This window comes from Amblyomma mixtum, chromosome 1 (genome assembly GCF_055824585.1).
Source record: "Amblyomma mixtum isolate Tamu chromosome 1, ASM5582458v1, whole genome shotgun sequence".
NCBI lineage: Eukaryota > Metazoa > Arthropoda > Arachnida > Ixodida > Ixodidae > Amblyomma > Amblyomma mixtum.
Genome location: NC_143012.1, coordinates 82,651,382 through 82,664,490, shown reverse-complemented (window position 1 = coordinate 82,664,490; position 13,109 = coordinate 82,651,382). Strand labels below are relative to the sequence as shown.

The window sequence follows — 13,109 nt, the reverse complement described above, 5'->3', positions numbered from 1 at the left end:
CCGCCGGCGCGGCTGTTCGGTTACTTTTGGTAAAGACGGCACTTCAGCGACAATGCATCCAGGGACAGTAGGTCTTAGGTGCAATGTTGTAAAGCGTAAGCATGGGGCGAGTTGGTCATAAATGCTTCAGTAACAATAGAAGCAGAAAGAAATGGCCTGTCCAACCTTTATGAGAAGTTTATAGAACAAAGTGTTTATTTTTGGCCTTAGGGTGGCTTGTTGCGAATCGCGTGCGTTCAAAACCTGAAGTTGAGAGGAACTTCCGCTGTCACCGTGCGAAAACTTTGTTTTTCCAAGCATACTACAAATGTCCAATGTGTGGCTCGTAACCATACAGTTTGGGAGCTTTACCTTGGAGAAAGACGCTGTGCATAAAGACCTGTAAAGACTCAAGTACCAGCTTTCAGCTCTATTACATGACTGCCGAGCCGCCGAACATATACCGCCTGAGAAAGATAAAGTGACAAAAAAAAACTAAAACACGCTGAAGAAAGACACTATAGAGAGTGAGCCATGACTATGCAGGTAATTGAGCGCCGACGTGAATGCGAACACTCATATCCGAATCAACACGCGTGGAGAACCGGTCTAGACTGGATCGGAAATATAATCAACATCAGTGAGCAGGTCCGCTAAATGAAGAAACTACACCCAGTAGACCTGAACAAAAGCATTTTTCAACGGGAAAGAGTTTATATATGAACTTAATTATTTCCTATATTGTAATATTTCAATATAACAATCAATATAACCGGAAATCTCCGGTCGGCACCTTCAATTATTCATTCATGTTGACTAGATACTCATTTAATTAATTGGTTGGTTGGTTTATGGGGTTTAACGTCCCAAAGCGACTCATTTAATTAATTATTCTGTTAATTACCGCTGTAATGAATGATTGACAGTTCGTGCAGACATGGTCTGCCGAGACGCTCTGCCGATAGGTCCTGTACACGCCGTTGCCCAGACAAGAAATGGCCTCGCATTAAAAAGGTGTGACCCTAAGAGTTTGCTCTTGCCTATGCACGTGAGTTGCTACAAGTTTTGGTGTCGGATATCATGTTGCACCCGATCATCCACAGAGTCTATGCTGACGGAAGTACAGTAACGATAGTATCCAAATTGGGATACCCGGGGAAACACAGGAATGCAGGCCGTGGGACGTCTTTGTTTCAGGAGGCGGGTGGAAGATGAACTCGTACCTGCTGCATGGCGCACATGGCGATGGCGACGCACAGAACACGCTGCAGGTGCGGTGACAAGTGCGACGCTAGGGTGTCCTTGTACTGTTCGATATTCATTGTCCGAAGGACTATGCCGACGATGTGCTCAGCGTCGCTCCATGCCACCTGACGAAGCTGCATGGGCCGAATAAAAAGACATTCATATCACGCAATCTTTTTAAAGCAACACGTGTCGATGTGCCGCACCTTCTATTCAGTATGAAAGACTGTAAAGACACTTATCTATTTTCCAAATGCTGCAGCAGTATGAGGTCAAAGGTACTGTTTCATCGGAACCGAGTCAGATCCAAAGCCGATGCCTGCAGTTCGCGACTTATAACGTCTGTAGGCGCGACGTCCACATATGTGAACGCAACTTCAACCTAACCTTAGCATACAACGATACGCTACCCGCCTGGCAGCAGAAGCCGCGCGACTATATCGTTGCTAGTCTTCCAGCTGCGACGCTGCCCCTCCCTGGACGCCTGCGTGCGGACCCGGAGGGGCACGGGTCTTCTTCTGGCGGAAATAAAGCTTCTTCATCATCATATTCTCGTATTAAAGGCAAACTTTTGCCTTCGAAAAGATCATCCTAAACATTTAGACCCTGCTTCTCCAGTCTACGGCTCCCTCTTGCAACTACAGTCAAAATATGTTTGTGTACAAGAAGATGGGCGTCTATACGTTTTAAGGCGAAATGGAAAAGTAGCATTTATGTCCGCACGATCTCTATTCAACTGAGTGATTTAGCATGCGAACTGTGTGAACAACTTAAGCTCTAATTCTGTCGGATATAGACAACACTGTTGGGTGGAGCTCCAAAATTTTTTGTCTACAATTCGGGACATGGCGACTTAACGTCCAAAATCTTGAGGTGGCGTTTTTTTGCTCCAATGTGCCGTTTGTACAAGCAAGTATTATATGAATTGCCCATATTAACTGCAGAAGCTGAGAGTCATGCATCTGAAAGGACAAAAGTTGATGAAATTTGAGTTTCGTACAGAGTTCGGGGGACGTGTTGGAGAAAAAGGGGAGAAGAGGCGCGGAGTTTTAAATACCCGTAGAGAGCGGGTCCACCACACTTCATTAATGGCGAAAAAGACCAGACGAGAATATTGCGACCATGACCTAGTTTGTATGTATCCTAAATAGGCTAACCGTCTGTGAAAACAAGGTATGCTAGCCAACTCACTCACTGAAATCAATTCTTAATCGGTTTAAAAATCTATTCGTTCGTTCTCCAATATGAAGGCATGCAATTCTCCTCGGAAGCGCAAACAACATGGCGGCACTCACGCAGGAGAAGAAGAGCAGGTGTTCCTCGACGGTGAGGTCATCGAAGAGGACGCTCTCGTCCGGACAGACGCTGAAGTAGTCCCACGAGCGGCCCGAGATACCGGCGGCGTCGTAGTTGCACACGTAGGCTTCTCCGCTCGTCGGTAACTGCATGCCTGTCCGGAAAAATGGGATATATATGACAACAAAAACACTGCGTTATCCATTATGTGTTGGCAGTGCGATATCATTCGAAGGTGTTGATGTATTTGCCAACGGGGGGGGGGACTGGTTTTGAAAGGCTGATGATGATGATGAGCTACTGAAGCCAACACAAATAACCCGAATATTTCCGGCAAGTGTGAACATGGAGCGCACCACATTACAAGGCCTAGGCCTTATGACTCAACTTAATTAAGCGCAGGAATTCGTCGGCAATCATCTTACTGTGTTCACGCTTATAGCGAAGGCATGACAAAGATTGCCGCAAATGTTAGTATTGTGTGCACGTGTTTTGTTTCGGCACCGCACAGTGTCGCCATCTCGGCTGACAGGAAGTCGGAGCGATGCTTCTGAAATTTGAAAGCATTTGCAGCGCCTAAAGAAGATGTAATCGAAACATATGTAACATTTTTTCGCGAATTTACGGAATGAAATCTTTTTTTACAGAAGGACCAGAAACTACATAACGGAGCTCAAAGTTGTGGCGCGTTAACGTAGTCGACGTTGATGTTTCTCTGAATGTAGGAAAAGAAGGGCTAACATAGGAAGGCGGGGGGCTTGATTTAGAGTTTTTGTGATGCTGGAGAAATGTGGCTTCCTTATGCGTTAAACAGCTTCCAAAAGGAGTTCGAGGCGAAGATTACGCGCTCCGTACCGGTGATTATGTCGAGGACGGTCGAATACCCGCAACCCTGAGGCCCAAGGATCACAGTGATCTGCTTGTTGTAGATCGTCAGGCTCGCATTCTTGATGTCGCATCCATCCTTCCCAGCCTGCGTCCGGGACAACTTGGCATAAGCATCTAGCAACTTGCGCCCTAGTGGACAAGAACTAGTTTATTTAGGCTAAAAGGTTTACCCGAAGTGAAAAATACAGGGTGTTTCACTTAAGGCTTTACGCAGTTTTTAAAAATAGGTTTTTTGAGTTAGAAGACGACTTTTTTGTATAGCATTGTCAGCGGCGTAGTACATCGGAATAGAACTAGGATGTGCTAACTAGCTAAAATGTCGGCAGAGGGTAGAGCGTTTATGATACTAGGACTTTAATTGTTTTCAAACCGCCTTGATAAATCGAAAAGGTGCCGACCCTGATGAACTGGCTGCCCTTTATGTCTTTAATGTTTCTTCCGTCTCAGAAGACCAAAGGACCCTTCCTGATGAAAGGAAACTTACCAATGTCGTACCTGTGCATAAATCAAGGGCCTCGTCGTATTGTTTACTATTACCAGCCAGTTGCTTTAGTAAGTTATGTTTGTAAAGTAGCATATCCTTTTTCTTGCATTATGAACCATCCAGATACTGCCGCCGCGGTGGCTCAGTGGCTATGGTGCTCGGCTGCTGACCCAAAAGACGCGGGTTCGATCCCGGCCGCGGCGGCTCGAATTTCTTTGGAGGAGAAATTCTAGAGGCCCGTGTACTGTGCGATGTCAGTGCACGTTAAAGAACCCCAGGTGGTCGAAATTTCCGGAGCCCTCCACTACGGCGTCTCTCATAGCCTTAGTCGCTTTGGGACGTTAAACCCCATAAACCAAACCAAACCATCCAGATACTTATGCACTGCTCTCTTTAGTTCAACATGACTCTCGCATTGGCTTCGTTTCTGAATTAAAGCATTTGATCGCGTTCCACACCAAAGGTTGTTGCTTAAACTTTCCCAACTGAACATTCACCCTAATATTATTGCATGGATAGCAGATTTTATCTCATCTAGAATACAGTTCACATCAGTTAACAACTCTAACTCATGTTACGTTAATGTTACATCTGGAGTTCCACAAGGCAGTGTACTGGGACCTTTACTTTTCCTCATCTGGTTTGGTTTGGTTTGGTTTATGGGGTTTAACGTCCCAAAGCGACTAAGGCTATGAGAGACGCCGTAGTGGAGGGCTCCGGAAATTTCGACCACCTGAGGTTCTTTAACGAGCACTGACATCGCACAGTACACGGGCCTCTAGAATTTCTCCTCCAAAGAAATTCTAGCCGCCGCGGCCGGGATCGAACCCGCGTCTTTTGGGTCAGCAGCCGAGCACCATAACCGCTGAGCCACCGCGGCGGCTTTCTATATTAACCCTTTGAGGGTCGAATTATTTTGAAGAAAACTTTTCCAGGTGGTCAAATTACTTTATTGCGGATCTTGAATCTAAAAAATGTATATAATCGAGAATAAATAGTAAAAAAAAATTCGGAACAGTACTTTGGTGACAGCATCACTCACAACTGGAAAATGTTCAATAGAATAGAACAGCAACGGTGATAAGCAAGCTAAGAGCAGCACCAATAAAGATAGAAATCAACTTTCGCCGCCTCTGCAAAACAGTGCCCACAAAGAGAAAACACGTTTCGCGCGACTCCGTTGCGATCCCGCGGCGGAATCGAAACCGCGTAGGCGCGTTGCCACAGAGGGCGAGAATACCTCGCGAGCAACGGTGATAAGCAAGCTAAGAGCAGCGCCAATAAAGATAGAAATCAACTTCGGCAGCCCCTGCAAGATAGTGCTCACAAAAAGAACTCAAATTTCGCTCGACTCCGTTGCGATCACGCGGCAAAACCAAAACTACAAAAGGGGTGTTGCCGACGTCTGTGCCGCCGCGCTAAAGCTAGACATAAGTTCTGCTTATCTCCGTAAGAAGGCAGCACAAAATTCAAACACTTCTTGTAAGTCCTAAGAGGTGGCAGCACCCCCCAGTGAGCACGCATTGTTCTTTTGGCGCAAAATTTCAAACGGAAGATCGAAACCGTACCCGTACGGCAAAGACCTTGCGGGACAGAAAACCGCCGCCGTACATATACGGCAAAAACCTTCAAAGGGTTAATGACTTACCCAATTGCGTGACGTCCCGAATCAGACTATTTGCTCACGATTGTGTGCTTTTTCGATGTATAACCTGTGACACTGACAGCCAGTCACTGCAGTCTGATCTTGAAGCGATAAGCACATGGTGTTCTAATTGGTTAATGCCGTTAAATCTTTCCAAAACTAAGCTCATGTCTTTCACCAACAAGCCACGTATTCCTACCGCCTACTTTCTTGATAGCAATAGTGTAGAATTCACCACAAGTTACAAGTATCTTGGCATTAACCTTCAATCCGACTTATCATGGAATCATCATATTAATCTGACTCTTGCCTCCGCTAACCGTACTTTCGGACTTCTCAAACATAATTTAAAAGAGGCCGCGACACATGTAAAAAAAACTAGCGTACACCACATTAATCCGTCCGAAACTCGAATACGCGTCTGCAATTTGGGATCGTCATCAGAATTATATCATCAGTAACATCGAAGCCCTGCAAAACCGTGCTGCGTGATTCATCTTTTCTGATTATTCATGTTACACCAGCGTCACCTCATTGAAGACTAAAGCCGAGTTAGAAAACTTAGCACTGCGCCGCAAAATTTCCCGTCTATCACTCTTCCACAAGCTTTATCACCATCCTTCCCTTCATGATGAATTCTTTCAGCCACCGCCAGTTATCTTTCCACGTCGCGATCATCCTTACAAAGTAAAACGCATTAACTGCCAGTCATTCCATTATGCCTATTCTTTTTTACCACGCACAATAACCGAGTGCAAAGCTTTGCCATCAGATATTGCCACAGAATCTGATCTAAATAAATTCCAACATCTTATTCACTCACGTTTCAACAACTAAAAAGGTATTTTTTCCTGCGTTCTTTCTTCCGCCTTGTCTTCTTTTTATTTATACTTTTTGTTTTGTACTTCAGCGCACTTTTTCCAGTGTCATCTTTTTCTTTTTCTAGCGGTGCTGTTGTTTATTCTCAAATTTTGCTGCTATGTGCATTGTTGCGACTCTTTCTGTTGATGCCTATTTATGATTAATATTTTGTGGTTCCTTTTTTATTTTAGTGCAATATTTTTAAACTTATAACAATGCTTTGTACCTACTCCCCCCCTGTAATACCCTCAAATGAGGGCCTTTGGGGGTATTTTGGATTATTAAAAGACAGGAAATTATTTATATGTGCATGGCTACAGTGATGCAATTTTTTCAGACTTTAAGAAAATGTCCCGTTGTGCCACAACGTTGTGCCACAACACTGCGTATTCTTTGAAAAGCTGTACGTTAAAATGTTAACCACTGAGTAATTTCTTGTATCAAAGATTATTTAAGTTCAAGACATCAGCGAGTAATTATTAGTCTGACGTCACATCAGGATGTGACATCACATCAGGATTTTGTGTCCTAAGTTGTTTTTTTAGTTTTATGAATGATATAGGTACTGACCTTTCCTAACCTGTGCGCCTCTTCACAGAATCTGGTTTTTTTATCGCGTTGGTTGAAATAAAGATGATTTCGTTGCTTTACAACACGATTAGAAGGGCAATGCTGAATGGTGGAGTGTTTGGGGTGTGCATAAAAATTTGCCAAAAGCAATATAATACATGTTCATTACGAGGCCCGTGTACTGTGCGATGTCAAGTGCACGTTAAAGAGCCCCAGGTGGTCGAAATTTCCGGAGCCCTCCACTACGGCGTCTCTCATAGCCTTTGTCGCTTTGGGACGTTAAACCCCATAAACCAAACCAAACCAAAACACGAATCTCCTACGAATACAAATACTCCCTAAACTCCCCCGAGAGCTGTTTTTTGTATCAGAGCGCGAATGCCTTGGCGTATTTTTTGCCTCTTATTAGTGACGGCACCGCCGTATTCAACACATCATAGCCAAAGCATGTAGCTCACTATAGTCAGATACCATAGAGTTTCTTACTATTACCTAGAGGGAAAGCTGGCAGCCCGTCTATGGGAGTTTGCATGGCGACCCCTCGAGACCACTTCAGCCACCATGGGCGCTCAAAGCATCATGGGGCGGTGAGCTACTTGTTGCGGAACTGCAACTTTTGGCCAAAAAATAATAGAAAAATAAAGCTGTTTGATAACTACAAACGTCCTAACATTCAATATCTTGTCTAATGATTGCAACAAACGAGCAGAAAAGCATTTAAGTGCAAAGTTTGCCCAAAATAAAAGACGACTCGCTCTCCTATTGGCCAAGTAGTGAACACTATAAAAACTAATATTTCGTAATTAGCAGGCGCACTTTTAAAAGTAAATTTGTTTCCAAAAAATACTTCAAAAGGTTTTTTAATGGCATTTTAGAAAAGTGAAATCGTTTATTGGCGTTGTGTGTCGTTGCGGTTTTACTACTATGAGTTTTGCACACTGCGTTCGCGCGAAAGTCGTCTGCGCACACACAAACAGCGTTTTCGGAATGAAACGTGTTAGTAGTGTCACTATGTATTCCCGAAAAACTACGATTGTCCCACAACAAGTAGCTCACCGCCCCAGGATGCTTTGGGCGTCCATGGTGGCTGAAGCGCAGCGCCGCCAGCTTTCCCTCTAGGTAATAGTAAGAAACTCTATGTCAGATACAACTTAAGAAGGCAGCGGCTTTTCCCGGTCAAAGAACCCCCATTCCAGCCAATGGCGTCGGCCGTTTCTCATTGTCCTGCTAGGGTGACAATGCAGGGAGCGGTGCCACAATGGAGAGAGGGGTCCATTCCCAAACAGTGAAGGGAGAGGACTATCCCCTTTCACCTGCCACTCCCTGGATTGTCACGCTTGCAGGACAATGAGAATCGGCCGACGTCATTGGCTGGAGGAGGGTCCTTTGATGGGGAAAAGCCGCTGCCTTCTTAAGTTGTATCCGACTATAGGTCTTGCGTCGTAATATTAAATGCTTTGGTCAAATGTTTAGGGGAATCCCCCAAGGTGGAGTAGATTTGTAATAAGGGAGTAATTACTCATTGGCATCCACCCGAGCGCAGCCATAAGGCTACAAAGGAAAGCTATACAGCTTTCTCAGAAACTTCGCAGTTAAAGAAAAATTCGTCCTGGTCCGGGGTTCGAACCCAGGACCACCGCTACACCGGAGCAGTCGCTCTACCAATTGAGCTAACCAGGACGGCAAGCTTATGGTAGGACAAAAGCGAATTAATCAATAACTTAAGTTATTGATTAATAATAAGTTATTGATTAATTCGCTTTCGTCCTACCATAAGCTTGCCGTCCTGGTTAGCTCAATTGGTAGAGCGACTGCTCCGGTGTAGCGGTGGTCCTGGGTTCGAACCCCGGACCAGGACGAATTTTTCTTTAACTACGAAGTTTCTGAGAAAGCTGTATAGCTTTCCTTTGTAGCCGTATGGCTGCGCTCGGGTGGATGCCAATGAGTAATTACTCCCTTATTATTAAATGCTTTATTCAGAATTTAAGGAGCTCTTGCATATGAAATATGTCTGATCTGTTCTTAAATCGCCTGTACTGTCTGATATCCCCGACTCAAAGCTGACATTCAACGTATTGGAAAATCGCAAATTTTGCGGTGCACTATGTTTTTGGCACTTACACAAGTCATTTCAGTGTATTCATGCCAAACTTACACAAGTCATTTCAGTGTATTCATGCCAAACTTACACAAGTCATTTCAGTGTATTCATGCCAAACTTACACAAGTCATTTCAGTGTATTCATGCCAAACTTACACAAGTCATTTCAGTGTATTCATGCCAAACTTACACAAGTCATTTCAGTGTATTCATGCCAAACTTACACAAGTCATTTCAGTGTATTCATGCCAAACTTACACAAGTCATTTCAATGTATTCATGCCAAACTTACACAAGCCATTTCAGTGTATTCATGCCAAACTTACACAAGTCATTTCAGTGTATTCATGCCAAACTTACACAAGTCATTTCAGTGTATTCATGCCAAACTTACACAAGTCATTTCAGTGTATTCATGCCAAACTTTCACAAGTCATTTCAGTGTATTCATGCCAAACTTACACAAGTCATTTCAGTGTATTCATGCCAAACTTACACAAGTCATTTCAGTGTATTCATGCCAAACTTACACAAGTCATTTCAGTGTATTCATGCCAAACTTACACAAGTCATTTCAATGTATTCATGCCAAACTTACACAAGCCATTTCAGTGTATTCATGCCAAACTTACACAAGACATTTCAGTGTATCCATGCCAAACTTACACAAGACATTTCAGTGTATTCATGCCAAACTTACACAAGACATTTCAGTGTATTCATGCCAAACTTACACAAGACATTTCAGTGTATTCATGCCAAACTTACACAAGACATTTCAGTGTATTCATGCCAAACTTACACAAGACATTTCAGTGTATTCATGCCAAACTTACACAAGACATTTCAGTGTATTCATGCCAAACTTACACAAGCCATTTCAGTGTATTCATGCCAAACTTACACAAGACATTTCAGTGTATTCATGCCAAACTTACACAAGACATTTCAGTGTATTCATGCCAAACTTACACAAGACATTTCAGTGTATTCATGCCAAACTTACAAAAGACATTTCAGTGTATTCATGCCAAACTTACACAAGACATTTCAGTGTATTCATGCCAAACTTACACAAGACATTTCAGTGTATTCATGCCAAACTTACACAAGACATTTCAGTGTATTCATGCCAAACTTACACAAGACATTTCAGTGTATTCATGCCAAACTTACACAAGACATTTCAGTGTATTCATGCCAAACTTACACAAGCCATTTCAGTGTATTCATGCCAAACTTACACAAGACATTTCAGTGTATTCATGCCAAACTTACACAAGACATTTCAGTGTATTCATGCCAAACTTACACAAGACATTTCAGTGTATTCATGCCAAACTTACACAAGACATTTCAGTGTATTCATGCCAAACTTACACAAGACATTTCAGTGTATTCATGCCAAACTTACACAAGACATTTCAGTGTATTCATGCCAAACTTACACAAGACATTTCAGTGTATTCATGCCAAACTTACACAAGACATTTCAGTGTATTCATGCCAAACTTACACAAGACATTTCAGTGTATTCATGCCAAACTTACACAAGACATTTCAGTGTATTCATGCCAAACTTACACAAGACATTTCAGTGTATTCATGCCAAACTTACACAAGACATTTCAGTGTATTCATGCCAAACTTACACAAGACATTTCAGTGTATTCATGCCAAACTTACACAAGACATTTCAGTGTATTCATGCCAAACTTACACAAGACATTTCAGTGTATTCATGCCAAACTTACACAAGACATTTCAGTGTATTCATGCCAAACTTACACAAGACATTTCAGTGTATTCATTCCAAACTTACACAAGACATTTCAGTGTATTCATGCCAAACTTACACAAGACATTTCAGTGTATTCATGCCAAACTTACACAAGACATTTCAGTGTATTCATGCCAAACTTACACAAGACATTTCAGTGTATTCATGCCAAACCTACACAAGACATTTCAGTGTATTCATGCCAAACTTACACAAGACATTTCAGTGTATTCATGCCAAACTTACACAAGCCATTTCAGTGTATTCATGCCAAACTTACACAAGACATTTCAGTGTATTCATGCCAAACTTAGACAAGACATTTCAGTGTATTCACACAAGACATTTCAGTGTATTCATGCCAAACTTACACAAGACATTTCAGTGTATTCATGCCAAACTTACACAAGCCATTTCAGTGTATTCATGCCAAACTTACACAAGCCATTTCATTGTATTCATGCCAAACTTACACAAGACATTTCAGTGTATTCATGCCAAACTTACACAAGCCATTTCAGTGTATTCATGCCAAACTTACACAAGACATTTCAGTGTATTCATGCCAAACTTACACAAGACATTTCAGTGTATTCATGCCAAACTTACACAAGACATTTCAGTGTATTCATGCCAAACTTACACAATACATTTCAGTGTATTCATGCCAAACTTACACAAGACATTTCAGTGTATTCATGCCAAACTTACACAAGACATTTCAGTGTATTCATGCCAAACTTAGACAAGACATTTCAGTGTATTCATGCCAAACTTACACAAGAGATTTCAGTGTATTCATGCCAAACTTACACAAGCCATTTCAGTGTATTCATGCCAAACTTAGCCCTCATTCATTAAATTCATTAGGAATTCATTGAAGGAACGCAGAAGCGCATTAGAGTTAGAGTATACAGCGAGGCGCCTTTCTCTTTCTCAAGTTTCTTCACTGTGAGGCCAAACAATTACGTGAAAAAATTCGGCGCAAAATTAGATAGTTAAAATGTTGCTTCTCTCGGGCACGATTTCGGAATGGAACCGAATATCTTATAGCATTGTCATAAGCACTAGAAATTCTATTTTTTTCTTATTGTTGCTTTAATTAAGTACGCCGTGCTGCTCACGTTCGTGAATGTTTTTGTTTTTGCTTTCAGGGATCGATGGATGTTATTCTGCAGTAACTAGACGCTGTGAAGTACGTTTCATTTCTTCTAATTTGCCTCTCATTCATAGTGATCCTTATTTTTCCCGATTAGTTCTGAAGTGCTACGCTTCCGCAGAAAAATCACCTATTTTTTTTATTTTCTATATGTTCTTGCGTGCACACGCTAAATTTCTCCGCAATGTTTCTTTGTAATTCCTTTTGCCCAACACTCCCCACTGTAGTGCCTTTTTGGCGCCGTGGGTATTGTGAAAAATCAAATATATAACACCATAACACAGCGCGACGAACAAATGACAATCATAACTGCATAACGACCCAGTCCCCCATTCTTGTTAATTATATCCAGTCCAAAGCCCTGAAGGCCCAACCATCCCCATGTCTCTCCCCCCCCCCCCCCCCCCCCTTCCTTCCCAAATCAATAACATCTTAAAGGGAAGCCTTAAAGAGTGAAGACAGCAGTCAACTTCCATCCTGGACATTTTCCGAGTACTCACTGCGCTCAAGTCAATCAGCTGCACCACAGGCTCGGCGTTCTTGGTTTCCTGTTCGAAGTACCTTGGGTCCAAGTTGGGTGTCGCATTGCGGATATTCCACTTTCTGTAGGGCGACCAGTAGTCAGGCTGCGGGGGAAAACGCTATTAATAACGGACGGACACTGCGCGCTTAACGCTAAGCCTAATTTGCGCGTGGCGCCACCACCCTGCGGCCATAAGGAAGCAAAGTGTGCAGCAGCGTAGCAGACGACACGGAGAGAGCTGAACGCTAGACACGCCGCAGTAGGGCTGGTGGGAAGAAAAACATGGTGGAGACAATTGGAAGAGTAAAGTTCGGTGTACGCTCACGAAATCGTGGCCGACTGTCTAGGCGCCAGCGCCTGGTCGCAGTAATTCCCTTTGCCGCTAGGGGGCCCGTCGGCAGGGAAGCATTCGCGCGGCCGTAGAAATGACAAGCGTTGCGGATTGACTGGCGACGTTCCGTCGCGGTCACCGGTTGCGAGCGAACTTCGCTTGCAGATTAGCGGTGGTCTATGGATCTCAAGAGGGTGCGTCAGAGCTGGGCCAGGTTCGATCCTGGTCGCGGTGGCCGAATTGCAAT

At 43.2% G+C, this 13,109-nt stretch overlaps 1 protein-coding gene across 1 annotated transcript in view; it reads right to left on the bottom strand.

Moving 5' to 3' along the window:
- LOC149366988 (phospholipid-transporting ATPase ABCA3-like) overlaps positions 1-13,109 on the bottom strand; it is a 104,018-nt gene that overhangs the window by 51,439 nt on the left and 39,470 nt on the right. Inside the window, exons 9-12 of the mRNA XM_089572464.1 lie at positions 12,509-12,634; positions 3,376-3,493; positions 2,520-2,674; positions 1,203-1,358 (exon numbers count right to left, since the gene is read on the bottom strand). Coding sequence (XP_089428590.1) covers positions 1,203-1,358; positions 2,520-2,674; positions 3,376-3,493; positions 12,509-12,634 — 555 coding nt within the window. The remainder of the gene's footprint in view (positions 1-1,202; positions 1,359-2,519; positions 2,675-3,375; positions 3,494-12,508; positions 12,635-13,109) is intronic.